General features: G+C 36.0%; 1 protein-coding gene across 4 annotated transcripts in view; it reads left to right on the top strand.

Moving 5' to 3' along the window:
* Positions 1-27,702, top strand: part of TAFA2 (TAFA chemokine like family member 2) — a 585,401-nt gene that overhangs the window by 515,264 nt on the left and 42,435 nt on the right. For all 4 annotated transcript variants that reach the window (XM_054526474.2, XM_054526473.2, XM_054526472.2 and 1 more), the window contains 2 exon segments: positions 22,358-22,510; positions 23,791-23,915. In XM_054526474.2, the coding sequence (XP_054382449.1) occupies positions 22,358-22,510; positions 23,791-23,915 (278 nt within the window).

The following is a 27,702-nucleotide window of genomic DNA, read 5'->3' as shown; positions in this document are numbered from 1 at the left end:
AGATTCAGATTAAGCGTCATCTTTATGAATTCTTTCCTAATCCCCATTCTCATGCCTGTCTGTCACTGAGGAGACCTGACCCCTCCTCCTTTCTTTATCTTAGTATAGTCTGTGGCTATGACTATTTTCATCATGGCTCTTAATCATTTATGTTAGTTGATTTTTATGCGGTCCAGAGGTCTTTTTTTTTTTTTAACATCTATTATGCATGAATTCATAGGGAAGGGGTTTCAGCAGCTCAGGCTCCTTTCTGTTGGTTCTCACAAAGTGTGTTTCTCCAGATGGAGCAGGATGGTGCTTCAGGTGAACCTAGGTACCTTTATTTCTCTTTGGTTTCCTTCTGTTTCTGGTCATTTTCCTTCACATGTTTCAGGAAGCTATTTCAGCTCTTAAACTGCTTACTATGCTCACTACACACATTAATTCTTTTGGCAAGAATCTTGCCCTTAAATTGTCTGTTTACAATAATGCCAACAGCATGCTACGTTACATTGTAGACTCTTCCAGTTTTGCCATGGTAGCATTAGTGGGGCATTTCTTTTTACAGTACCCATTATCTTATGTCTACAGTATCACCTTTCTTATAGATTCGCATGTGTGTGGTCAAAGGAACAACTCCATGTTTTCTAAAAGGCCTAGGAAACATACATCAGGTGTCTCTCTTCTTTCTATTGGTGTTTGTCGTTTTGGCATATTACTGGAATATGGAAGTTCCTGCCAAAGGGAGACTTCATTTTTTTAAGAGTAGTTTTAGGCTCACAACAAAATTGAAAGGAAGGTACAGAGACTTTCTACTTACCTCTACATTCACACATCATCACCCCAATTTAATAGCTTACATTAGGATGAACTGTTGGTTTTGTACATTCTATGGATTTAGGCAAATGTGCGATGACGTGTATCCACTATTATAGTGTCGTATAGACTATTTTCACTGCCCTAAAAATCCTGTGTTCTGCTTATTCATCCCTCCCTTTCCCCTACTCCCTGACAATCACTGATCTTCATAGTTTCTCCTTTTCCAGAAAAGCATATAGCTGGAATCATACAGCATGTAACCTTTTCAGATTGGGCTTCTTTCACTTAGTTACATACATTTAAGTTTTCTCCATGTCTTTTCATGGCTTGATAGCTCATTTTTTTTAGCTTGAATAATATTCCATTGTCTGTATATACCACAGTTTATCTATTCATCTATTGAAGGATATCTTCTTTGCTTCCAAGTCTTGGCAATTAAGCTGCTATAAACATTCATGTGCAGGTTTTTGGGTGAATATAAGTTTTCAACTCCTTTGGGTAAGTACCAAAGAGCACTATTGCTGGATTATATGTTAAGAGTATCTTTAATTTTGTGTGAAACTACCATATTGTCTTACAGAGGGGCTGTACCATTTTACATTCCCCACTAGCAATGAATGAGTTCTTGTTGCTCCACATCCTTGCCAAAATTTGATATTCTGAATTTTGGCCATTCTAAGAGGTGTATAGTGATATCTTATTTCAGTTTGCATTTATCTGATGACATATGATTTGGAACATCTTTTCACAGGCTTATTTGCCACCTACATATATTTTCTCGTGATGTGTTTGCTAACTGGTTTGGCTCCTTTTAAATTTGCGTTGTGTTCGTATTGTTGAGTTTTAAGAGTTCTTTGTATATTTTTGATAACAATCCTTTTTCTATCTTTTACAACATTTTCACCCAGTCTGTGGTTGTCATTTGATTCTCTTGACAATGTCTTTATTTTCAAAGACCAATTTTAATTTAATTTATTTTTTTAATTTTTATTTTTTATTTCAGTAGGTTTATGCAGAACAGGAGTTGTTTGGTTACATGGATAAGATCTTTAGTGGTGATTTCGGTTCATCCATCACCAGAGGAGTGTACACTGTACCCCATATATAATCACTTATCCCTCACCACCCTCCCACTCTTTCCCCCGAATCCCCAAAGTCCATTTTATCATTCTTATGCCCTTGTGTCCTCGTAACTTAGCTTCCACTTATAAGTGAGAACATACAATGTTTGGTTTTCCATTCCTGAGTTACTTCCCTTTAAATAATAGTCTCCAATTTCATCCAGGTTGCTGTGAATGTAATCATTTCATTCATTTTTATGGCTGAGTAGTATTCCATGGTACATATATTTTCTTTATCCACTTATTGATTGATGGGCATTTGGGCTGTTTCCATATTTTTGCCCCTAAAAATTGTGCTGCTATAAACATGCATGTGCACGTATCTTTTTTGTATAATGACTTCTTTTCATCTGGATAGATACCAGGAGTAGGATTGCTAAATCAAATGGTAGATCTAATTTTAATTCTTTAAGGAATCTCCACACTGTTTTCTATAGTGGTTTTACTAGTTTACATTTCCACTAGCAGTGTAAAAGTCTTCCCTTTTCACCACATTCAGGCCAACATATATTAATTTTTGATTTTTGGATTTTATTCATTCTATTATGGTTTTGATTTGCATTTTCCTGATAATTAGTGATATTGAGCATTTTTTCATATTTTTATTGGTCATTTGTATATCTTGTTTTGTGAATTGTCTATTCATGCCCCTAGCCCACTTTTTGTTGGGATTGTTTGTTTCTTGCTGATTTGTTTGAGTTCCTTGTAGACTCTGGATATTAGTTCTTTGAGGGATGCATAGTTTGTGAATATTTTCTCCCACTCTGTGGGTTGTCTGTCAACTCTGCAGATTATTACTTTTGCTGTACAGAAGCTTTTTAGTTTAATTAAGTCCCATATATTTATCTTTCTTTTGTTGCATTCGATTTTGGGTTCTTGGTCATGAATGCTTTGCCTAAGCCAATGTCTAGAAGAGTTTTTCCAATGTTTTCTTCTAGAATTTTTATGGTTTCAAATCTTAGATTTAAGTCTTTGACCCATCTTGAGTTAATTTTTGTATAAGGTGAGAGATGAGGATCCAGTTTCATTCTACATGTGGCTTGGCAATTATCCTAGCAACATTTGTTGAAAAGGGCGTCCTCTCTCCACTTTATGTTTTCATTTGCTTTGTCAAAGATCACTTGGCTCTATGTATTTGAGTTTATTTCTGGGTTGTCTATTATGTTCCATTGATCTATATGCCTATTTTTATACCAGTACCATGATGTTTTGGTGACTATAGCCTTATAGTATAGTTTGAAGTTGGATAATATGATGGCTCCAGATTTGTTCCTTTTGCTTAGTCTTGCTTTGGCTGTGTGGGCCCTTTTTTGGTTCTACATGAATTTTAGGATTGTTTTTTCTAGTTCTGTGTAGAATGCTGGTGGTATTTTAATGGGAATTGCATTGAATTTGTGAACTGCTTTTGGCAGTATGATTATTTTTACAATATTGATTCTACCCATTCACGAGCATGGGATATGTTCTTATTTGTTTACATTGTCTGATTTCTTTCAGCAGTGTTTTGTAGTTTTCCTTGTAGTGGTCTTTCATGTCCTTGGTTAGATATATTCCCAAGTATTTTATTTTTTCTGCAGCTATCATAAAATGAGTTGAGTTCTTGATTTGATTCTCAGCTTAGTCACTGTTGGTGTATAGCAGTGCTACTGATTTGTGTACATTAATTTTGTACCCTGAAACTTTACTGAATTTATTAGTCCTAGGAGCTTTCTGGGTGAGTCTTTAGGATTTTCTAGGTATATGATTATATTATCAGCAAACAGAGACAGTTTGACTTCCTCGTCACCCATTTGAATCCCCTTTATTCCTTTCTCTTGTCTGATTGATTTGGCTATGACTTCCAGTACTATGTTGAATAGAAGTGGTGAACGTGGGAATCCTTGTCTTGTTCCAGTTCTCAGGGGGAGTGCTTTCAACTTTTCCCCATTCAGTATAATATTGACTGTGGGTTTGTCATAGATGGCTTTTATTACCTTAATGTATGTCCCTCCTATGCTGATTTTGCTGAGGGTTTTAATCATAAAGGATGCCAGATTTTGTCAAATGCTTTTTCTGAGTCTATTGCAATGATTATGTTATTTTTGTTTTTAATTCATTATGTGCTGTAATGCATTTATTGACTTGCATATGTTAAACCATCCCTGCATCCCTGGTATGAAACCCACTTGATTATGGCAGATTATCTTTTTGATATGCTGTTGGATGCAGTTAGATTTTTGAATCTGTATTCATCAGGGACATTGGTCTGTAGTTTTCTTTTTTAGTTATGTCCTTTCCTGGTTTTGGCTTTAGGGTGATACTGGCTTCATGGGATGATTTAGGGAGAATTCCCTCTTTTTCTATGTTTTGGAATAGTGTGAATAAGATTAGTACTAGTTCTTCTTTGAATGTCTGATAGAATTCAACTGTGAATTTATCTGATTCTGGACTTGTTTTTTCTTGGCAATTTTTTATTACCATTTCAATATCACTGCTTGTTATTGCTCTGTTTAGAGTTTCTATTTCTTTCTGGTTTAATCTAGAGGGTTGTATATTTTCAGAAATTTATCCATCTCTAGATTTTCTAGTATGTGAATGTGAAGGTGTTCATAGTATCCTTTTTTTTATTACTATACTTTAAGTTTTAGGGTACATGTGCACAACGTGCAGGTTAGTTACATATGTATACATGTGCCATGCTGGTGTGCTACACCCATTAACTTGCCATTTAGCATTAGGTATATCTCCTAATGCTATCCCTCCCGCCTCCCCCCACCCCACAACAGTCCCCAGAGTGTGATGTTCCCCTTCCTGTGTCCATGTGTTCTCACTGTTCAATTCCCATCTATGAGTGAGAACATGCGGTGTTTGGTTTTTTGTCCTTGCGATAGTTTACTGAGAATGATGATTTCCAATTTCATCCATGTCCCTACAAAGGACGTGAACTCATCCTTTTTTATGGCTGCATAGTATTCCATGGTGTATATGTGCTACATTTTCTTAATCCATTCTATCATTGTTGGGCATTTGGGTTGGTTCCAAGTCTTTGCTATTGTGAATAGTGCCGCAATAAACATACGTGTGCATGTGTCTTTATAGCAGCATGATTTATAGTCCTTTGGGTATATACCCAGTAATGGGATGGCTGGGTCAAATGGTATTTCTAGTTCTAGATCCCTGAGGAATCGTCACACTGTCTTCCACAATGGTTGAACTAGTTTACAGTCCCACCAACAGTGTAAAAGTGTTCCTATTTCTCCACATCCTCTCCAGCACCTGTTGTTTCCTGACTTTTTAATGATCGCCATTCTAACTGGTGTGAGATGATATCTCATTGTTCATAGTATCCTTAAGTGATCTTTTGTATTTCTGTGGTATCAGTTGTAATTTATCCCTTTTTGTTTCTAATTGAGCTTATTTGGATCTTCTCTCTTCTTTTCCTATTTAATCTTGTTAATGGTCTATCAATTTTGTTTATCTTTTCAAAGAAACATATTTTTGTTTCATTTATCTGTTGTTTTTTTGTTTCAATTTCATTTAGTTCTGGTCTAACCTTTGTTAATTTTTTTTCTTCTGTTGGGTTTGGTTTTGGTTTGTTCTTTTTTCTCTAGTTCCTTGAGGTGTGACCTTAGATTGCTTATTTGTGCTCTTTCAGACTTTTTAATGTAGGCATTCAATGCTACAAACTTTTTTCATAGAACTGCTTGTGCTGTATCCCAGAGGTTTTGCTAGGTTGTGTCACTATTATTGTTCAGTTCAAATAATTTTTAAAATTTCCATTTTGGTTTCATTGTTGACTCAATCATTCAGGGGCAAATTATTTAATTTCCATGTATTTGTGTAATTTTTAGGGTTTTGTTGGAGTTGCTTTCCAGTTTTATTTCACTGTGGTCAGAGAGAGTACTTGATATAATTTTGATTTTCTTAAGTTTATTGAGACTTGTTTTGTGGACTATCATATTGTCTATCTGGGAGAATGTTTTATGTGCTGATGAATAGAATGTATATTCTGCAGTTTTTGGGTAGAGTGTTCTGTAAATATCTGTTAAGTCCATTTGTTCTAGGGTATAGTTTAAGTCCATTGTTTCTTTGTTGATTTTCTATCTTGATGACCTGTCTAGTGCTGTCAGTGGAGTATTGAAGTCCCCCACTATTATCATGCTTATGCCTAGTAGTAATTGTTTTATAAATTTGGGATCTCCAGTGTTAGGTGCATATATATTTAGGATTATGATAGTTTCCTGTTGGACTAGTCTTTTTTCTCATTATATGATGTCCTTCTTTGTCTTTTTAAACAGTTGTTGATTTACAGTCAGTTTTGTCTGACGTAAGAATAACTACTCCTCTTCACTTTTGGTGTCCATTTGCATGGAATATCTTTTTCTACTCCTTTACCTTAAGTTTATGTGTGTCCTTATGTGTTAGATGAGTCTCTTGAAGACGGCAGATACTGGGTTGGTGAATTCTTATCCATTCTGCCATTCTGCATCCTTTAAGTGGAACATTTAGGCCATTTATATTCAACATTAGTATTGAAAAGTGAGGTACTCTTCTATTGACTGTACTAGTTATTGCCTCGATACCTTGGGTTGCTTTTTTCCACTTTGTTATTGTTTTGTAGGTCCTGTGAAATTGTGCTTTAAGGAGGCTATTTTGGTGTATTTTGAGGATATATTTGAAGATTTCTAATTCCTTTTAGCAGTTCTTCTAATGTTGACTTGGTAGTGGCAAATTCTCTTAGCATTTGTTTGTCTGAAAAAGACTATATGTTTTCTTCATTTATGAAGCTTAGTTTCACTGGATACAAAATTCTTGGCTGACTAGTTTTGTTGTTTAAGGAGGCTAAAGATAGGACACCAATCCCTTCTAGCTTGTATAGCTTCTGTTGAGAAATCTGCTGTTAATCTGATTGGTTTTGCTTTATAGGTTACCTGATGCTTTTCCCGCACAGCTCTTATGACTCTTTCCTTTGTCTTGGCTTTGGGTAACCTGATGACTGTGTAACTAGGTGGTGATCTTTTTGCAATGAATTTCCCAGGTGTACTTTGAGCTTCTTGTATTTGGATGTCTAGATCTCTAGCAAAGCCAGGGAAGTTTTCCTCTATTATTTTCTCAAATATGTTTTCCAAACTTTGAAATTTCTTTTCTTCCTTGGGAACACCAATTATTCTTAGGTTGGATTAACATAATTCCAAACTTCTTGGAGGCTTTATTAATTTTTTAATTCTTTTTTTCTTCATTTTTGTCTGATTAGGTTGATTTGAAAGCCTTGTCTTTGAGCTCTGAAATTCTTTCTTCTGCTTCTTCAGTTCTATTGCTGAGATTTTCCAGTGTATTTTGCATTTCTCTAATTGTGTCCTTCCTTCCCAGAAGTTGTGATTGTTTTTTGTTTATGCCATATATTTCTCTGGAGATTTTCTTGTTCATATCCTGTATCATTTTTTTGATTTTTTAAAGTTGATATTCACCTTTCTCTGGTGCCTCCTTGAGTAGCTTAATAATTGACCTTTTGAATTCTTTTTCTGGCAATCCAGATATTTCATCTTGGTTTGAATTCATTGTTGGTGAGCTACTATGATCTTTTGGGGGTGCTAATGAACCTTGTTTTGTCATATTTTCAGAATTGTTTTTCTGATTTCTTCTCATTTGGATAGACTGTCAGAGGGAAGATCTGGGGCTCAGGGGCTGCTGATCAGATTTTTTGTTCCCATGTGGTGCTCCCTTGATATGGTGCTCTCCCCCTACTCCTAGGGATGGGGCTTCCTGAGAGCCGAACTGCAGTGATTGTTATTTCTCTTCCTGGTCCAGCCACCCAGTGGAGCTACTGGGCTCCAGGCAAGTACTGGGGGGTGTCTTCAAAGAGTCCTGTGATGTGATCTGTCTTCAGGTCTCTCATCTGCGAATATCAGCACCTGCTATGGTGGAAGTAGCAGGGGAGTAAAGTGGACTCTGTGAGTGTCCTTTGTTTTAGCTTTTTTTAATGCAATGGTTTTGTGTTGGTTGGCCTCCAGCTAAGAGGTGGTGCTTTCAAGAGAGCATCAGCTGTGGTAGTGTAGGGAGGATACAGGCTTGCACTAGTGTTGCCTGGATAAGTATTCAGATTTCTCAGGCAGTGGGAAGAGCTTTGGAGCTCCCCAGTAATTATGTCCACTATCTTTGACTACTGGGGTGGGTAGAGAAAGACCATCAGATGGAGGTAGGGTTAGGTATGTCTGAGCTCAGACCCTCCTTTGGTGGGTCTTACTGCAGCTGCTGTAGTGCATAAGGGTATAGTTCTCAGGCTGATGGAGTTATGTTCCCAGGGGAATTATGGCTGCCTCTGCTGCTTCATACCAGAGAAGTGGGGAAGTCGGGGAAAGCTGGCCGTGATAGACCTCAGCCAGCTTCCATGCAGCCTGAAGAGCAATTTCACTCCCACCATGCCCCCACCAACAGCACAGAGTTCATTTCAAGGCAACCAGTGAGCAGGGGTGAGAAGGTGACCCAGGATACAAGCCTCCCTGCTGAGAAAGCAGGCAGGGCTTTCAGGTTTCACATCTCCCCATCTGCTGCAGTTTCTGTGCTTCTATGTGTACTCCCTGTTTGCCCCCTCCCCCAGATTCTGTCTAGGAAACTTCATGTTCAGTCAAAATTGTTACAAAGTTCAGCTGGAAGTTTCCTTCTCCTTGTGGTCTTTCTCCAATTCCACTGGCAGACCTCCCCAAGGACCCCTGTGAGACAAAATCAGGAATGCCTTCCCTGGGGACCGAGAGTGCCCACAGCACTCTTCCAGCTGCTTCCTCTACTCTTATATTTCACTTTGCTCTCTAAATTCATCTCAGCTCCAGGTAAGGTCAAATCCTTCTCCCATGATCTGGACCTTCAGATTCACCAGTGAGGCTGTTTGTTTGGAGGTGGACCTTCCCCCTCACACTTTGGTTACTCACAGTTTTTTGGCCATCTCACGAAACCTGCAGCGGCAAGCCACTTTCTTCAAAGGGTCTGTGGATTCTCTCAGCTTTCCTGGTATGTCCCTGCGGTAGTTCTTAGAGCAAAAGTTCACAGTGTGAGTCTCCACAAGCTGCTCTGTCCATCCAAATGGGAGCTGCCTAGTCCTACCTACTATTAGTCCTACCTACTTTTCACCATTTTTTTTTAATTGACAGTGTCTTTTGCAGAGCAGAAATTTCAAATTTTACTATTAATAAAGTTCAGCTTATCTATTCTTTCTTTCATGGATAATTTATTTTAGTTTTTGTGTGCCTGGTTCTCTCCCTCTACTGCTTTCTAGGTTTTTTAAAAGTAGAGATGGTTTGGATTTATATTTCCAGGAGAGATAGCACAATGTCTGTTGAGGGAATCTTCAATGTGTGAATGACTAGGCAGTGATCTCATGGTTAGTAGTGAAATACAAATGAAAGCACAGGTTTCTTGACTTGCTGACAAGTGGTTCTCCTAATACATTTTACTGCTTCTCTATTTTAATTTGAATTTCACATCATAAGTGAATTTTAAAGTCATTTTTAAGAGGACATTTTCAGAAGATGTCAACAACAACCAAAAGCTTAGTTGAGATGACAGTGTAAAATTGCTAGTGAATGGGCAGTTCAGAATATAAGTTTTCAAAGAGCTATTACCTTTTTTCCCTAAAAACTAAAAAAAAAAAAGCTTCATCCTAGTCCTCTTTAATAATTTAACTAAGGATTTATATCCTTTTAATCTAGAGTGACACTCAGAACCTGGATGTTCCTTACTGAAATTGCTGAAGTGTAGAGAAAAAATAACCTAAATTTGCTTTTCATGTCAATCACTGGGAACAAAGCAAATCTTCCATGTGTGAGAAAAGATTTTGTTGGATTGTAGTTGGAAGGCAAAGATTTTGTTCATTCTTAAATAATACTGATTTCCTCTGTTTGTAGGGCTCTTGCTGGCTTCAAAGAATACCACATATGTGAAAAAAAACACCTCTTAGCATACAGAAGGGTATGGAATTATAAATCTGCAAAATTAGATACAGGGAACAGTAAAAGTTCATCCTCGCAGGGAATAATCACTTCTTAATATTAAATGACTTAATGCCTCTCTTCATCTAAATTTTTTACATATCACACTGTACAATACATTTTTGGAGTTGGAAAGAAATCTAGAGATTCTTCTAATTTTATAGTTGAGGAAACTGAAGTCCATATAAGTAAAGTGCTTTCTGAAATAATATTCCTGACCAGTTAGGACCAAAATCAAGATATCCTAGGTCAGAGTTCAATGCCACATTGCTTCTCTGATGAGCAGGCTTTCATTGATTATGTTGTAAGTTTCTTCTATGATATAACAATATAAACATGCTTTTAGCTGATGTCACTTTTTTTCTTTACTATGATATTAAATGCCCTACCATCATATATCACCAACATTATCCCACAGATAATAAATTGTGACTTAGTGAGATTAACTGATTTGTCAAAGATGAAACCATCAGTTTGTGTCAGTGCAAGTTCTAGAAGCCAGAGCTTCTGACCTCCCCATCCAGGGTTTATCTCCAAAACTGTACTTGGCTCTCCATTAGAAAAGAATTACACACATATTCACAAAGAGACAATGTCAAATGTTTTTACAATTTCCAATAAGTTTATCTAAGCCTGAACTGGAAAAAAAAAGTTAAATTTACTGTTTTTATTTCTTTCTTTTGAGAACCCTTGTAGTAAACCATTTATTTATTCATTTGTTCTTCAATTATTTTAATTTTCTATTTTGGCTCTCAAACTGTGTCTCAAGCTGGGTATTCATAGATTAAAAGCCATAGATTTGGTCCACAAAATTTAGTAGGGGAAACAGAGATATAAAAAGTAAATATAAAAGACAATTACAGGTGTTACAGAGATAAGTAAGAAACCGGCTAATTGACAGCTTCATAGAGTAGAAGATGTGATGCTCTAAATCTTGAAAGATTAAAAGAGGGCAAGGAATCAAGAAACAGGGAGATGGACTCAGCAAAGACAAAGAGATGTGAAGGTATGCTTTGTATAAGACTCTGATAATAGTTTATGTGCCTTCAGTGTAGGATGCAACACATATGCACATGAAAGTGAGGCTAGAGAAGACGGATGTAGGCTGATGGAAGGATGCTTTTGCAATGCCTGGAGTTTGAATTATTGTATAAAAAATGAAGAGCCACAAATGGTTCTATATTGCGGAATTACTTTTAGAAGGATCTTCCATGGTAGTATGTGTGTGTTTATATGTATATAGGGAAGTAAGCTAGCAAGTAGGGAAATAAGTCACAGGCTCTTGTGGTTTTGCAAGAAAGAAATGTTAAGGATGCCTAAGCTAAATCAGTAGAAGTGAAGTTGTAGGAAAGAGAGGAAAATCAAAAGGGTTTACAAAAGGCAGACTTACAGGGATTTGGTGATCAAAGAAATGAGGGGTGGAGGAGTTAATGGAAGTGACATTGAACTAACTAGAAATTAAGAGAAGTGAGTTCTAGTTAGCTATCTCCTCCTCTCTAGCTCTGTGATATAGAATTAGGATTATGTTTTCTCATCACCAGTTCCCTTTTTACAAAATGGCAAATTTGGACTTTATTTTTAAGTCTCTAAAAAAATCTATGATTCTCTCTTAGATATCTGCATTACATAAATATATACAAGGGTCTGATTTAGATGTTATTACTCTCCATAATAATTATAGCTAACACTAAGTTTAAGCACTTTCATGAAGGTTAGCTCAATTTACCCTCATTAAAGCACTTAATGGTAGGTAATATCATAATTCCTATTTTACCTATGAATAGCTGATGCTTACAGAGATAAAATAATTTTCTCAAATTACATATTTCTGTTCTCTGCTCTTTCTACTTCCTATGTCATTTCCCTTAAGAAGCACTTGAGCTGCGCCCAACTCCTTCCTAGGTCCATTACTAGGAATATCATTACATATTAGTTAAGCTAAGGCTTGCTACTGTAACAGATATACATCAAAATCATTGGCTTAACCTAGCCTATGATTACATTAGGCTTAACATAGCCTATGATTACATTAGGCTTAACATAGGCTAAATGTATTTCTTGCTTATGTGAAATCCAGCTGGTAGTAGGGGGTGGGTCTCTCCTCTACATAGTCATTCAGAGACTCAGGTTTATGGTAGCTCTGCCATCTTCTACACATGGTTTCCAAGGTCACTCCTGGCACTAACATCTACCTGAAAGGAGAAGAGAGAGAGTGGGTGATGGAGTGGGAGGTTTTTATAAGCCTGGACTTGAAAAAGCATAACTTACTTCTGCCCACATTCTTTGTGTCACTGCCTATATCTAACTGCAAGGAAGACTGGAAAATAGCCTAGCTGTGAAGCCAGGAGGAAAGAAAAAGGTTTGATGCATAGGAAAGCACTTTCTTCTAAAGCCGGGACTTGAACCTAGACCATCTCTTCAGAATCCTCAGCCAATCCACTGTCCTGTATTACGATTTGAACTTGATCTTTCTCGTGGAATTGACCATAATCAAGCTGTTTTGTAAATAAAGAAATGTGGGTGCAGATTGACTTTATGGTGAATATTATACTGTGCAGTTAAGACTTCAAACTTCATACAGAGAAGAAATATATCTAAACTACACATTTCATAAACTCCTCAGTTTCTCATTAAGTTTAGGGACTAAAATGAAGTTAAGTTGTTTTAGTTTGAAGGGGTTAAAAAATCTGTAATATTTAGGTTTTCATTTTCTGAAAGGTTTAAAAGATTGTCTTCATTTTAATGAAACCTAATCATTTTACAAATTCATTAAACTTTTGAATTGGGAGAAACCTCTAAGTCTAAATTAACTCCAAATCTAGTCTGATTTCTTCATTTTACAGATAAGAAAAGAGATCCAGTGACCTAAATGCCTTACTCCAAGTCACACTCTTCAGGGAGAAACAACTACACACGAGAGCCCCAATCCTCAATCTGTATTTTTAACACTCTTTCTCCCCATTGGGTCATTCCCTCAGAAAGCGCTTGGTCTGCACTACACTCCTTTCCAGGAATGCTTATAGGAATATTCTTAATCATGAAAGAACAATGTGATTCCTACAATGCTTGGGAATCGGGGATGTTCTATTTCTTTACAGTTTTGTATAATTTAAGATTAATCAGAAAATTTTCTTTTCAAACTTTGCCATTAAAAAATCTATCTATCTATCTATCTATCTATCTATCTATCTATCTATCTGTCTATCTATCATCTAATCTAAAATGGACCATTTCTCCTTTACTGTAATTATAAATGGACTTAAGGTCATCATTTGAAGTATCAGTTTTCAGTATGAGGTAAATGTAGGAAGTGTGACTGTTAGATTATGTTTCCTGGATCCTACTTAGATAGTAGGAATTTGTCTTTTTCCTCTTAAAAATGAAGGTGGAGAATACTTCTGGCTGATAATGAGCTTTTGTTAATTATAGCTTTAATTTAAACAAAGAAATCATTTAGTCAGCACAGTTTTGGATCAAGGAACAGAGACATCATCAAGTTACCTCATGAAAAAAAAGGGGGCCAATTGAAACATATTCTGGAAAATGTTTTCGGGAATTCAGGAAAAAAACAGGAAAATCTGCAGAAGGGCATACACCAAGGCAGCTCATGGACCACCTGCTCCCTTCTCTCTGACCTCTCTTTGCTGCTGTGCTTGGTTCCCTTTCCTGATTGCTTCCTCCGAGTGCCACCCCTCTTTACCATGAGGCATGCACGAAGCTTTCCGTGGGTTACCTGACTCCTGATACCAGATATACTTTTGGCTCGTGTGTCAATTTCCATGTGTCTATTCTGCAGCTTTTACTTTAAATTTCTGAAGAGATGGATTTCAGTGGTCTCATACCTCTTTTCCAGAACAGGCCTTACAAGCAGAAGTTGCTGGACAGTGTATAAAGGGACCACTTATTCCTTTAGATACACCTTTCTTAACATCAACTGTCATTTAAAATGTGGGTGGGAAGATATTCATGATTGAGGCTCATGAGGGGCAAAGAATCTAAGCATTATCCCATGTGTGAATCTTCCTTTGTTTTGTCGCTTTCTCTTAAAAGAGACTGGGGGACATTCTCTGGTTGAGAATTTGCTTTTGTTAATAGAGACCCTACTGTTAAATTGAAATTTTATGGTTATTATCCTTTCTTTAGTGGCAATCTTTTCCCACCCCAAAATTTCATTTTCTTTTTTCCATATAAAAGTGGAACAGTTCTAAAAAACAGAATTTGTAAACATGTTATCGGCACTTGGTTGTTTCCTCCTGATCTTCCTGACTTCATGAATTATGAGAACTTTTGAAATTTCATGGAGCTATTTAAATTACTATTTCTTTTAATTAGATTGCTTCAGCATGAAAGTCTAAAAAATATGAGCTATTTTCCCATTCTAATGAATTAAAGTGAGAAATTAGCTGTCTCAGAAAGTTTTGTTTCAGCACATTTTTTCAATTTAAAGTGATTTACAGCAACCTAAATCCACTAACTAGCTTGCATTTCAGTTGCCTATTGGTGCATGTAGGTGATGCTTTATTTCTGCTTAGAAGGTATAATATAGATTCTCCAGGGAGCTAGTCAGGCTGGGTAAACTATTAAATAGGAGTATATAGAGACAAACAAAATTTCAGAATCAATGAGAAATCAGAATGCAAATAAGAACTGAAATATAGTGGAGAGGAAACCAAGTAGGAACAAATTCACAACTTGATGCTAAACTTACTCTCTTTTGTAGATTTGATGTCAGATTGATTTGTTTATAGGCATCTCAAGTCAACACAATTAACTATATATATATATATATATATATAAATTAGAACTTCTATAGAATGTAGATAACTTCCCCTAACAGCCACTTCTTTGCAGCTTATATGCATATTGCATTACTTTGATATTCATTAATTACACTAATCATAAAAATAAAGGTAATTAACATTTAAGTAATATATAATTTCAAGACAGCTTCACACACATTACCTCATTTGGTCTTCATAAAGACTCTAGGAAGCCATTTTAGAGGTGAACAAATCAATTCTTTGGAAAATGAATAAACTTGCTTTAGAGTTTATACAAATGTAGTATAGGTCAAGCTAGGCTCTTTCAAGGTTATCAAGCACTATGTGTAAGGACAGTGATACACTTACTGCATTCCTCCACATAATCTGGAATTGGAGTCTGCTGCATGTGTTTAGAACTTCAGGAAGGCATAGAAAAGTCTTTCTTGCATAGAAAGGTCTGTTCTCACACTGCTAGAAAGAAATACCTGAGACTGGGTAATTTATAAAGAAAAGAGGTTTAATTGGCTCATGGTACATGGCTCAAGGATGTACAGCAAGCATGATGCTGGCCACCTGCTAGGCTTCTGGGGAGGCTGCAGGAAACTTACAATCAATCATAGTAGAAGGCAAAGGAGGAGTGAGACATCTCACATGCCCAGAGCAGGAGGAAGAGAGAGCAAGAGGGGAGGTGCTACACACTTCTAAATAACCAGATCTCTTTCACAAGAACAGGACTAGGGGGATGATGTTAAACCATTAGGAACTGCCCCATGATCCAATCACCTCCCACCAGGCCCCATCTTCAGCATTGGGGATTACATTTCAGCATGGGATTTGAGTGGGGACACAGATATAAACCATATCGGGCATTATAAGATAATGGTCAAGATCATGATTTCTGGAAGTAAGTTATCTGGATTCTTATCTCTAATTTTGTTTCTTACTCAATATTTTACCTTGGCCAACTTACGTTTCTGTGTCTCTTAACATTTCTGTGTCCCTTGTAAATTGGAGGTATAGTTTCCTTGTCAGTGGTTATTGCATTGATAAAATGAAATAATGCTCATCACAAAATCAATATTCAGTCAATGTTAGTAATCACCATTATTTCATAAATGGTTTATGGTGTGTATAAATTATTTTCACATACAGAATGTAATATACATAAGTTAGTGCTCATATTAAGCTACGGCCAGCAACTACTATTTAAGGTGAATAATTTGCATGAATATTATTCTACTGTGAACCCATATTTTCATACCCATGTATTTATGGTTGGCTCACAAGTGATCAATCAGATGTGACCATATTACGTATATATAATGCAATGAATATTATGATGTATAATTTTTAAAAATCTATGCCTATATAAATCAAATGTCATTTAATTTGATTTTCTTTTTTTATGAATAAGTTTCTTTCACTACATAAAAAAAGCAGCTTGAAGCAAAGGTTTTGGTAAAATGCCTATGGGACTTCGTTTCAAAATATACCAGTCATAATAGCTTCAGAAAATATTTAGAAATCTAAGATATGATTTAAGAGGCAGTATCTTAAGGCCATGTTTCTGGGGTACCATAGAGCCAAAGGTCCTATTGTTGAAATGAGACATAAGGGCCATAACCTTGGAAGGCAGTAGTTAGAGCGTTAGAGCTGGGTAAGACTTTGTATCCCTGTTTCATGAGAATTTAATGAAATCTATATGTCTTTGCTGTCATTTCACAAAAAAGTAGGAGGGAATGCTTTGTGTTTATGCATCACATCCATGGAGGAAAAATATCAGAATTTTTTTTTTTTTTTTTTTTTTTTTGGTGACTTGGGAATTGTGACATGAATAAAATTGTTTGTTTGTTCTTTTTCATTTAAATCTTCTCCAGGGGGTCTTGTATCATTTTAATATGATGCTAACTGATCTTCTGTGAAGCCTATTTTGTTAATTTGGAAAGCACTAATATTCGATTAGGTTAGTTTATCACAAGCTCTGTCTGAATCTGTGTAGAGAATTCTAGTAACTGCTTGAATTTCCTACCGTCTCATTAACCTTTTAAAGAAAAACCACAGGAATTAGTTTTATCTTTTTAAATTGCTTGTTTACCATTTATTAAACACATACCACATACTGAGCAGTTTACATGAAAAATTAGTCTTTGTCTACAAGAATTTGGTTATCATAACAAGACTTTAAGATATACAGCAGACAAATAAGAAAACTAAACGTATGCATACATATTTCATGTTCAAATCCTGCTAGGCTAATTTCCTTCTTTGAAGTATCTCACTTCACTTGACATATTTACTGGCGCATATATATATATATATATATTTTTGATATTTTTCCTACCAATGCCTTCAAAGTTTTTGAATACAAGATTATCTATCTATCATCTATTTTATTTATATATTTATCTATCTGTATCTATCATCTATTCTATTTTTAAAAGGTTACCTCTCTTCTCTTCCCCATAAAAAGTTTTACACCTTCAGTTTTAATAAGAAGGACAAAGGCTGAGAGAGGTTTTTACGAAGTTCATTTCTCACCAGGAAACTCCCTCATGTTTGTACATTTTGTTCATAGGCAGTGAAAAGAAAAAAAAAAAAAAAGCACAGGGCAGGAAAGCCCTGCATCTATCAGGCTACCATTTGTCCCTTCCTGGTCAACTCTCCTAACATCTAGCATCATGCTCTCTGAAGGAGGGCATACCTCTCTTTCCCTACTCTCCATTGTGCCTTGTGATCATCATTTCACCTCCTTTCTCTTCCAAGAAGAAAGAGGTACACTTTCTTCACCAGAGCTCTGGCATGCCAAACTTACCCAAAGTAGAATAATTTCTCAGAACCCCTCACGTTATAGAATAATTTCTATATTGTAGAAATTATTTCTACATTGTAGAATAATTTCTCAGAACCTCTCACATTATAGGAATATTTAAATATTTTCTTTTTCATCCTGACTCTGCATTGACTCAAATAAGCTAGGATGATTTGGGCTTTGAGATATCATGCTTCCCTGACTTATTCTCCAACTAATACATTTGGAAAGTGTACCCTCCTGAACAATCTGAGAAGCAGTGAAAGTACCACCTTGTAGTTATAGTAGGCTGAGTTGGTCGCAGTAACAAACAACATCCTAATTTTAGAGGCTTATAACAACATGGCTTTGTTTCTCACTCATATGCCCATCATGATCGGTGGTGAGTCGGTTCCATGTCTCTTCAGTTGGGGATTCAGATTGACGTGGCCTCCGCTATCAAGAACATAATTGGTTGCTCTGGCTGGTGGGGAGAAACACGCTGAATTACACAGTAGCTCTTACAGCTTCCATATAGAATTGATATTATTAGTTTCTCGTCATAAGTGGACCATATTACTTTAACTTTCATTTCATTGGACAAAGCAAGTCATGCCCTTACATCTAAATTAAATGGAGTGGAGAAGTACAGTACAACCTTTGTCCAGAAGGGAGAAAACCAGACATAGTTGGTCAACAGGACTAATGACTGCCACAGTTACTTTGTCCTCTTATTTATTTAGTCAGGCAAAATAGAAATAAATTTTGATTTTGTATGGAAATGGAAAACAGATGAGTTTTCACTTCTCCTTTCTTTTTCAACATATAATAAAATCTCCTTGAAATACAGAAGGAAAGTAGCCTTGGTGCTAGAATGGTGCCTCTTTTCTCAGAGCAGAGGTCAGGGGAAACTCACCATGTGCTCCTGGCTGTTATAGGACCACGAAAGAGAACAGAGCCCCAGCCACCATAATGTTCTCCCAGAAGCTATCTCAGCTTAGTGATCTGCCTACTAATGTCACTATCTGAAGAAGCCCTAATCATCTTTCCCTAGCTTCCATTCAGAGATTTAGAGGAGTAATCTTATCATGACTCACATCCCTGGTTCCCTAAATCACTCTCAGAAGTCCAAGCATCCCCAGAAACCTATCATCTTAGAGATGTTTATCTCCACTGTGCTCTGCAATCTCACTCCATCTCCCATTCTGCTGTGTTCTCTGCAACTTACAGTGTGCATCAGCTAACTCCCTGCCAGGTATCGCTCCCACTCTTTCCTGGTAAATTTACTTTTTCTTACGTGTCTATTTCAGACCCTCTTTTTCTTCTCCAAGGGCTGCCATATTTCATAGGAAAAATAGATGAAATCGGGTAAGAAACTACCTTATCTTCTCACCACCGAATCCACTCACGTCTACCTGACTGTACCTACATATCCCATCTTCCTCTTGTTAAAATCGATTGTGTCCTCACACAAATCTAATGCCAGCCCTCCAGGGGCCCTGGATCACAATTTACTTTTCTTTCTTAAGAACATTCTTTGTTAATGATCTATTTTTTCTCCTGTGTTGTCATTTTCCCTCTCTGCTAGATCACTCCATCAAACAAGCATGCTTTTAAAGCATCCATTTAAAAAAATTCCCTTGACCCCATGATTCATTCCAGTTCTTGCTTAATTTCCTTTCTCCCTTCCCAGAAAAACTCCTTGAAAGACTTTTTATAAGTATAACAACCTTACCTTTCCTTCTCTACTAAACTTACTTCAATAATGCTTTTATTTTTTTCATGCCACTAACATGATTTTTACCAAGATCAAATGTTAACAGCAATAGAAATAGCTAACACTTACAGAGGTGCCTGCTACGGGGAGGCAGTGTCCTAAACACTTTATACATGACTCATTTAATCCTCAGTTAATCCTATGAAGATTGTGCTATTAATATCCCTCTTTTAGACATGAAAAAACTCAGCTGCCCATGCATAATAGATAACGTACCAAGATCAAGTAGTCATTAGGAGGAACTTAGATTTGAATCCAGGTACTCGGACTTTGGAGTCTATACTCTTGGCCACTACACCGTATTACTTTTTAAATGGACAATTATTTCTCTTCTTTTAATTGGACCTTTCAACAGCATTTGACATAGATGATCAATCTCTCCTTTTTGAAACCTTTTATTCTTTTGTCTTCTATTTCTTCATTCTTTCACACACACATTTCTTTATCCTTTTTCCTTTTGTGTACCTCTTTATCAGTCTTCTTGCTGTCTCCCCATTCCAGATCTAGATTTTAGACTGTTCTTTTTTCTTCTTTTTCTATTGGTGGAAACCTTTTCCATGGTAATCTTGTTCAGTCCATGGCTTTACATACCATCTGTAGGCTTAGATCACTGAAGACTGCCTCTGTAGCCCAAATATCTCCCCTAAGCTTTATTTTATAAATGTTGTTGCTTGATTTACATCTCTGCATTGGTATCTTTTAAGCTTAACACGGCCCCAACAGAAGTACAGATATACTAACCTCAACCATCTTCTGACAAATTCTTCTTTCCTAGGCCTTCTCTATCCATCAGAACTATCAACTTCTCATTGCTCAGTCCAAGCTTAGGGGTAATTCTTTAGTCTTCTTTCCCTCATGACCCACATTCTACCCACTGGTAAATCAAATCAACTCTATACTGAAATATATCCAAGCTGCTACTTCTCCCCATCTCTGCTGTTGTTAATCTAGTGTAAGTCTCATCCTTGATCACAGAGACTCCTACACCTCTTCATAACTGGTCTCCACTCTTGCCTTCTTCATCCCAATCTCTAAAGAGCAGCATGAGTAAACTTCTAATAGATAGATGATGTAATGCTATTTCTACCCAAAGATTTCCCATGCAGGAAGAATAAAATCCAATCTCCTTACCATAGCATACCAGCCCTTCCATGATCTGCTTATGTTTCTGATACATTTCCCTCAAACTTTCAATTGTTTAGCCACACTCCAGCCACTCTGGCCATCTTTGCTGCCCTGGGGACATACCACACTTCCCCCTACTTCGTGACCTTGTTATTTGCTGCTCTAATATTTGTTCTTCCTTTCTTAGATCTTCATATTAGAGACTTCCTTCTCATTATTCAGCTCATGATTCGGATTATCTCCTCAAAGAGAGATGTTTCCTGTGACACTTGAAAAAATATGCATTCCCTTCCTACAAAATTACTCTGAATCACGTTACTCTACTCTACTCTACTCTTCTACTCTACTCTACTGTATTTTCTTCAAGGAGCTTAAAAATCTAACATCATTGCCTTAATTATTACCGTGGGTGCCTATTATTTGTTTTCTCCTCAGAAACATAAGCTTTTTGAGGGCAGGAACAGATTGTGTCCCTTATTCATTGCCGTGTTTCCAGTGCTCAAGACCATGGCTGATGTGTGGTATTCACTCGCTTAAAATGTGACCTAATAAAGAAATGTAGAGAAGGCAGAATATTAACTTGTATAATGTAATATAAACCATTTGGCAAATTAAAACAAACGGACTCATTCTTAGCTAAGAAAATATTCCCCCAGAACAAGAGAAGATAGGGACAAAAGTCTGCCTCTTATTTTTTTGCTTTCATAGAGATAGATTTGTGTTTGAATCAAACACAGAAAACATTCCAATTTGTATCTACAGTGGCAGAAATGGTGTCTGCTTCTTGAAGTTTCTATTGAGGATTATATGTCAAAGCTGTATGTTACACTTGAGTTTCTTGGTCTCACATAGAAGGATAAGAGGTAGGCAATATGTGTGATTTGCTCTGTCTTAGAAAAATCTGAGCAAACTACTTAGCCTGACTTATTGCACATTGGTTTCACTCATCTTCAATGAGAAGATTAATGTAAATGCTTGATGTGCTGATCTCATTTGCAATGGGTCTCCCTATGTTTATGCCATTAAACAACTTAAGATCTTTTCCATTGTAATTTCTGTTTTTATAACAATTACACTTTTAAAATTACTGAAAGCATAATCTTTTAACAAATGTTTGATTTTAAGCTGTTTTTAATTCTAGCAGGCAAAAGTTTTATCTTTTCACAGTAGGATTACTATTTGAAGAAGAAATGCTGAAAAAAATAATGAAGACAAACTAGAATCTTATCATAATGTAATGAATAAGGTCCAAAATTTTCATTAACCCAACTCACTTAGTGGCCTTATTCAAGGCTGACAAAATGAGTATGGAAGCCTGACAGCTTATTGGATTGGGTTTACAGGCAGTTGGCTGCCAGATACGAATTATCCAAGTTCATGGTACCATTTGGTGGCAGTTGCCCTCTCAGGCAAAATTGAAATTAATGACTCTGGGTTCTGGGACTGGTTGGATCTTCCAGAAAAATGGTGGAAATTTCAAGAATCACTGGATTTGTTCATTTTCAGGGAAATTGAGCAGAAGAATACTGAGCATGTGGGTGCCCACCGTCTGCCTCCACTTCCTGCCTAGTCCTCTTACTCTCCCCTAGAAGAACACAAGCTTTATCAGCAACCACCCACTTTGAGAATGGGGCTGGCCTCAGTCCCGTTGCAGGGTACCTAGGCCAGAGATTTATTTCACTTTGATTAACACATTGAACAAAAAGGCATTAAAAAGTCATATGCAAATAAATGTTTTTGATGACGGCACATACTGCTTCTGTATCAGACTTTTAACAGCTTATTCTAATCTAGTCACTAATTGTGCCTGCTTTACTAAGCATTCACTGACAGAAATGTTCCTACCACATTTAGAAAAGAAATCAAATCTGCATTATGGAGTTAGCATCATTGTATTTCTCGTTTCATGCATGGTAGACCCCTTATAGAGCTATATTTAATGTACTGCTAATTAAAAAGAAGGGTGGGGGAAAGTGTCCAAAGCTTTCTCAATGTTTTCTTATATTTTGTTTTTGTTTGTGCAGCTCACCATGTTAAAACGGGAACTTGTGAGGTGGTGGCACTCCACAGATGCTGTAATAAGAACAAGATAGAAGAACGGTCACAAACAGTCAAGTGCTCCTGCTTCCCTGGGCAGGTGGCAGGCACCACGCGAGCTGCTCCATCGTGTGTGGATGGTGTGACTTCTTCCATTCCTTATTGTAACAGCACAGCCAAGGATGGCTTAGAACTGGAACCCCACTATAATGCTTTCAATGGGGGGTCAATCCTGGGTGAACATATTTGAACATACTACAAATTTGAACATACTACAAATACCATAATAAGTTGAAACTAGAATATTTGGGTGGCATTTTGAAATCTAAAATCCTCTGGAAAGAGATCTAAAATATTATGCAGTTCTGTTACAAAAGGCATTATAATGAGGTTCCATTAAATTAATGTGCATCTTATTTTGATACCATGAAATGTTGATTTCTTGGTGGATGGTGGGAGGTGGAGTATGTGTAAATTAATTGGAAAAGGAAAGATGAAAATGGATGATTTAATATGATGGGTTCTTAAACCCATGGATATTCTTAAGAATTAAAAAATATAGCACCATGTATATGAGTGAACATTTAGTTGTGGATAGAATTCACATAAAATATCAACTTTTATGATGATGCAATAACATATTAATTTTTTTCCTTGAGGGTTCACCTAATAATAGTAGGACATAAATCTTTATATGCATTTATTTAATTGATGTTACCATAAATAGTAATTTGTTAAGTACTCATATTACTATAATTTAGTGTTTGTGATGAGGTTATAGCACACAGTTAAAAAAATTATGATAACTCTGATAAACACCCTCCTGATAATCATCTTATTCATGGGAATATTATATTGATTATAAAGTGTTGACTCTAAACTGGTCATAGGTCCATTTTCTTATTGGTGCCTATACACATTTGCATAGTTTATTTTCAATATGTTAGCTTTCATGAAGTCTATTTTCACATGAAAATCCTGTAATATTGTGTCTATAGTTAACTATACTGCATTCCTTTTTTTTCTTTTTTTTATTATTATACTTTAAGTTTTAGGGTACATGTGCACAATGTGCAGGTTAGTTACATATGTATACATGTGCCATGCTGGTGTGCTGCACCCATTAACTCATCATTTAGCATTAGGTGTATCTCCTACTGCTACACTTAAAAATTTTATTAAGTGGATAGATCTCATGTTAAGTGTTCTCATTACAACAAAAAAAATGTTTTAAAGAAAATTATTTTAGTTAGAAAATCTTGAAAGGTTTTGTCCTTTTGAACAAAAAGAAAGGCATACCTCAAATACCTGTCTTCCCACTGGTAGGAAAAATTAGTGGCTTTTGTTCCTCTTTAAAGGTGAACAAGAGAAATAAGTCCCAAGAAGAAAACGTTGAGTCAATTTTTTTTCTCTCTTATAGCTTCAATAGTGGAACAGAAATGGTGGTGCCATATGCAGCCATGTCTAGAGGGAGAAGAATGTAAAGTTCTCCCTGATCGGAAAGGATGGAGCTGTTCCTCTGGGAATAAAGTCAAAACAACTAGGGTAAGTGGACAGCAAGCTTGGGAAAAGAGAATGTCCCTGAATTAATAGAGAATGGAGCTTGCGCAGTAACCAATTTAAGTGGCAATTGTGGAATGGAAGAGTATAGTTTTGCAAGATACGTTTTCCCCATTTTTTTCTTAGTTTGCTTTTTTCACAAAACATTTTTATTTCACTCAGAACAACATCTTCCATAGATTACCATCAACTGTCATATATCTGATCAATAAACACTGTTTGTTCCTTCATAAAATACTGAGGGTAATGTGAACCTCCTTTCCCCACTGAGGAGGCATGTTAAATTATGGGAGGGTGACCCCAATCCTTTATTCTTCTAATGTACAGTAATCTAAATAAATTCTGAAAACATTATTTTATATATTACTTTTAATACAGTTTTTTAACTGCGATTCTTTTAGTTTTATGGAAGTAATTATTTTGATGTCCCTGATTTCTGAATCATTAAATAGTTTTCTAGTGGTTAAGGTTTACAATTATTGTAATGGGCTACTAGGAAGAGTTTCAGATTCTCAGGATCAATACAAAAAGAATATTCTTAAGACACTGATGTATTTCAGCTTTGTAATTACTGACTCTCGGTGATGGTAGAGAACTGAAAAATAGCTTTGTTCCTTGATTTCCTAATTCGCCACATGGGTATTCCAGACTGGCAGAATTTGAATTCTTTCCTTTATAGAATTAGCAAAGCAAGGTTTTGTTTTGTTTTGCTTTTAGGAAAAGCATACTATAAATTAGAGTTGAATATTTAAGAATAGATCAGAATAATGGTATAAATTGATGTTTTATAAAAAGTAACATAAAAGTGGAGACTGGCTAATTTATAATGCTATTTGATATAGCAGACTTTTAAACCTTGTCTGGATATATACAAGAGGCCTATTTTATAATCTCATCTAGATATGTAATTTAGTCTGCCAAGTAATATATTTAATACATTGACTGATCAGACAAACACAGAAGTGACTAAGTTTCAAATGGCATGAATAAAAACATATTTCATGAAATTATTCTGGACTCTAACCGGTTAGCTAAGTGTCACACCTTTTCAAAACCTATTGGATGCATGATCAATTAGGATAATTATATTATTCAGTGAGCTATCAAATAATACGTATTAATTTGTTAAAAACATTCTGGTTATGTAAATTTTCCTTATAAGGTATTTATACCATGAAAATATTTTCCCTAGCACTATTAATTCTCAGTCCAAAAACAGGACTTAAGGAAATTCATTAACGTTTTGAGATTATGAATCAAATTTTTAAAATTGTGAGCTCTTGACAACCAAATTCTTTGTTTTTATTACTTCAGTGAACAAGGGGAAGCTATTATTTATTGTATGCTTAAAACATATGCCATACACTGAACAAAATGCTTTACATGAATTAGCTCACTTAATCTTCCTAATAGCCCAGTGGAGAAGATAGTGTTATTATCTCCTTTTACAGATGAGTTAACCAAAACTTCCAAAGGTTAGGTAACTTCCCAAGGACATATAGCTAATTAATTAGGAAGCCAGGTTTCAAAACATGTAGTTCCGTTGCAAAACCCAATCTTTTAACCTGTACTTTGTACTAATAATGTAACTTATTCTTAAGCAATAATGGTAAAAGTATCTTACAGTTCTTTTCTTATGAGGTCGACCTTTAAAAATATCTCTAACTTTCTGGATCATTGAAATGAAAAGGTCAAGACCATGCAGTCTAAATTCTCATGGAAAAAAAAAAATTTTGGAAGTGCTGTTTTACTCCCTTTTGGCCTGTTGACCGTATTCTCAATGACCCAAATTTAAAATGGAGTGTCTGCTTCACAAATTCTTCCAAATGTAATGAAACAAGGTGGATGAGAGACTGAGAACTCATGAGTAGGGAAAATCACATCTACATCCTATAATTTGTTTTAGTTATAAGACATTATCCTCTATATAGAGGATAGCACTTTCTATTTTTCTTTAATCTCTTTTGCCCCAAAGAATAGCTGGTAATGGAGGACCTTATTTAAGACATTATAGAGGGTTTTCATGCAACAGCAGGTGTTTAGATTTAGTTTCTTTTAAGATACCCTCTATTTCTAAGAGTCTGTGACTCCCATTTTGAAAAGAAAAATCATCATATATAAGAGGAGAGAGAAAGACTTGAAAAAAGGAGCTTCTTGAGTACAACCAAAGTAAATTCTTATCCTTTTATTCCTTCACAAGAAAAATGTTGCTTGTGAAAATGGAGCTACTTAGACATTTTCAACCAAAGGAACACTGGCATTCCAAATAGAAAGGCAAAAGTGTGCAATTAAGTTTGGCCCACAAAACAATTTGGGAAAATTTCCCTGATGCTACAAATGAAGCAAAAAGTTTTCAAGGTCATCAGGCTATTATTGCTCAGCCATCTCCACTGAAATAGTGGAAAAACTGGAGGAGATAAGAAAAATTCTTAAAATAGCTCTAGGCATGTGTTACTTTGCCCACAGTGGAAGTGCTGGATAGAGGAAATGTTGAATAGAGGTAGATAGCGGAAGTGTTTCCATCATGCATAAATAGCACTATTTTTGCAAACAAATTTGAGTCATTATTTTAATCATTTGTATTACTGTCCATATGTGTGTTTTCAATAATGTGGTTGTGATCACCATGAGCCAAAAAGCCATTGAACTCCTGATTTGGCAGGTCCCAGCCACAATTGGAAAGGCCAGAAATTATGTAGGAATAGGTTACAAAATAACTCAAGAGCTGTCTTAGCCAAAAGCTATTTGCTTTGCTTATGCAAGATATGTTGGTCTCATGGGATTATCACTGCAAGCAAAATGGCTTGAGAAATAATTAAAATTTGCAATAATGTACACTCTTCCTTATAATGGCCCATAGCCAATCTGGAGTACTTGGGTAAGCCTGTTAAATAAATAGCAGTCAGCCAGAAATAGTAATAAGGCTTGCATGGCCTCAGGAAAGATGAGTGGCACCTTCCCGAATTGACTACAAATCAGGGTCTGAGTGATTTTTCCACTTAAGACTAATTTTGAGCCTATATTGTACTTACTACAAATGTGAATTATGGTCTTCTTCTGTTTTTGTATCGGATTCTGGAAGCTTTTTGGTTCTGACCATTTCCTATTGGTGCTAACAGGGGGAAAAGGTAAGGAATAGGGAGTCATTTTTGGAACTTGAGTGTTTTGTTGCATACCTGTTCTTCACACGCTCAAGCATTTAATTTGGAAAGAGTGGAAGATGCAACAGTTGTTTCCCAAACCCCATTTCTCAGTCTAAAGGTGGAAAATTTATGACTTTCTGTGACATCTATAACCGTCTCTTTTACTACTTTTAAGATCTCCTAAGTTAAACAGAAGGAAAGGAAAAGTCATGCAAGCGTTTTGATTTCAAACTCACTTTCAAAGATAAATAATAAAGAACTTTTCAAAGGGTCATTAATAAAAGAATCATCTTTCCAGTGTGAAAGAGTGCATAATTATATGCTAATTGTACAACACAAAAGTAACAGGGGGGAAAGATGCTGCAGAGCTTGTAAAATATAAGAAAAGAAAATATTTAACATAGTTGAAATCATCAGAAAAAAACAGACTGTGATTCTGTGTGTGTGTGTGGGGCGGGGGTGGGTGTTTTGATATTCTTTCTTTGTGGAAGATCTAAAGGAAATAATATTCTGTTTTTAGGATTTATTGTCCTTGCCTAATGGTATGGACACCAAGCTGCAAAATACAGTGGTCACTGCAGTTTTTAATGTTGATTCTTACCTAAGGATCAGGTTAGAGAAACTTGGTC

Source organism: Pongo abelii, chromosome 10, assembly GCF_028885655.2.
Source record: "Pongo abelii isolate AG06213 chromosome 10, NHGRI_mPonAbe1-v2.0_pri, whole genome shotgun sequence".
Lineage (NCBI taxonomy): Eukaryota > Metazoa > Chordata > Mammalia > Primates > Hominidae > Pongo > Pongo abelii.
This window is presented reverse-complemented; position numbering and strand designations above follow the sequence as displayed.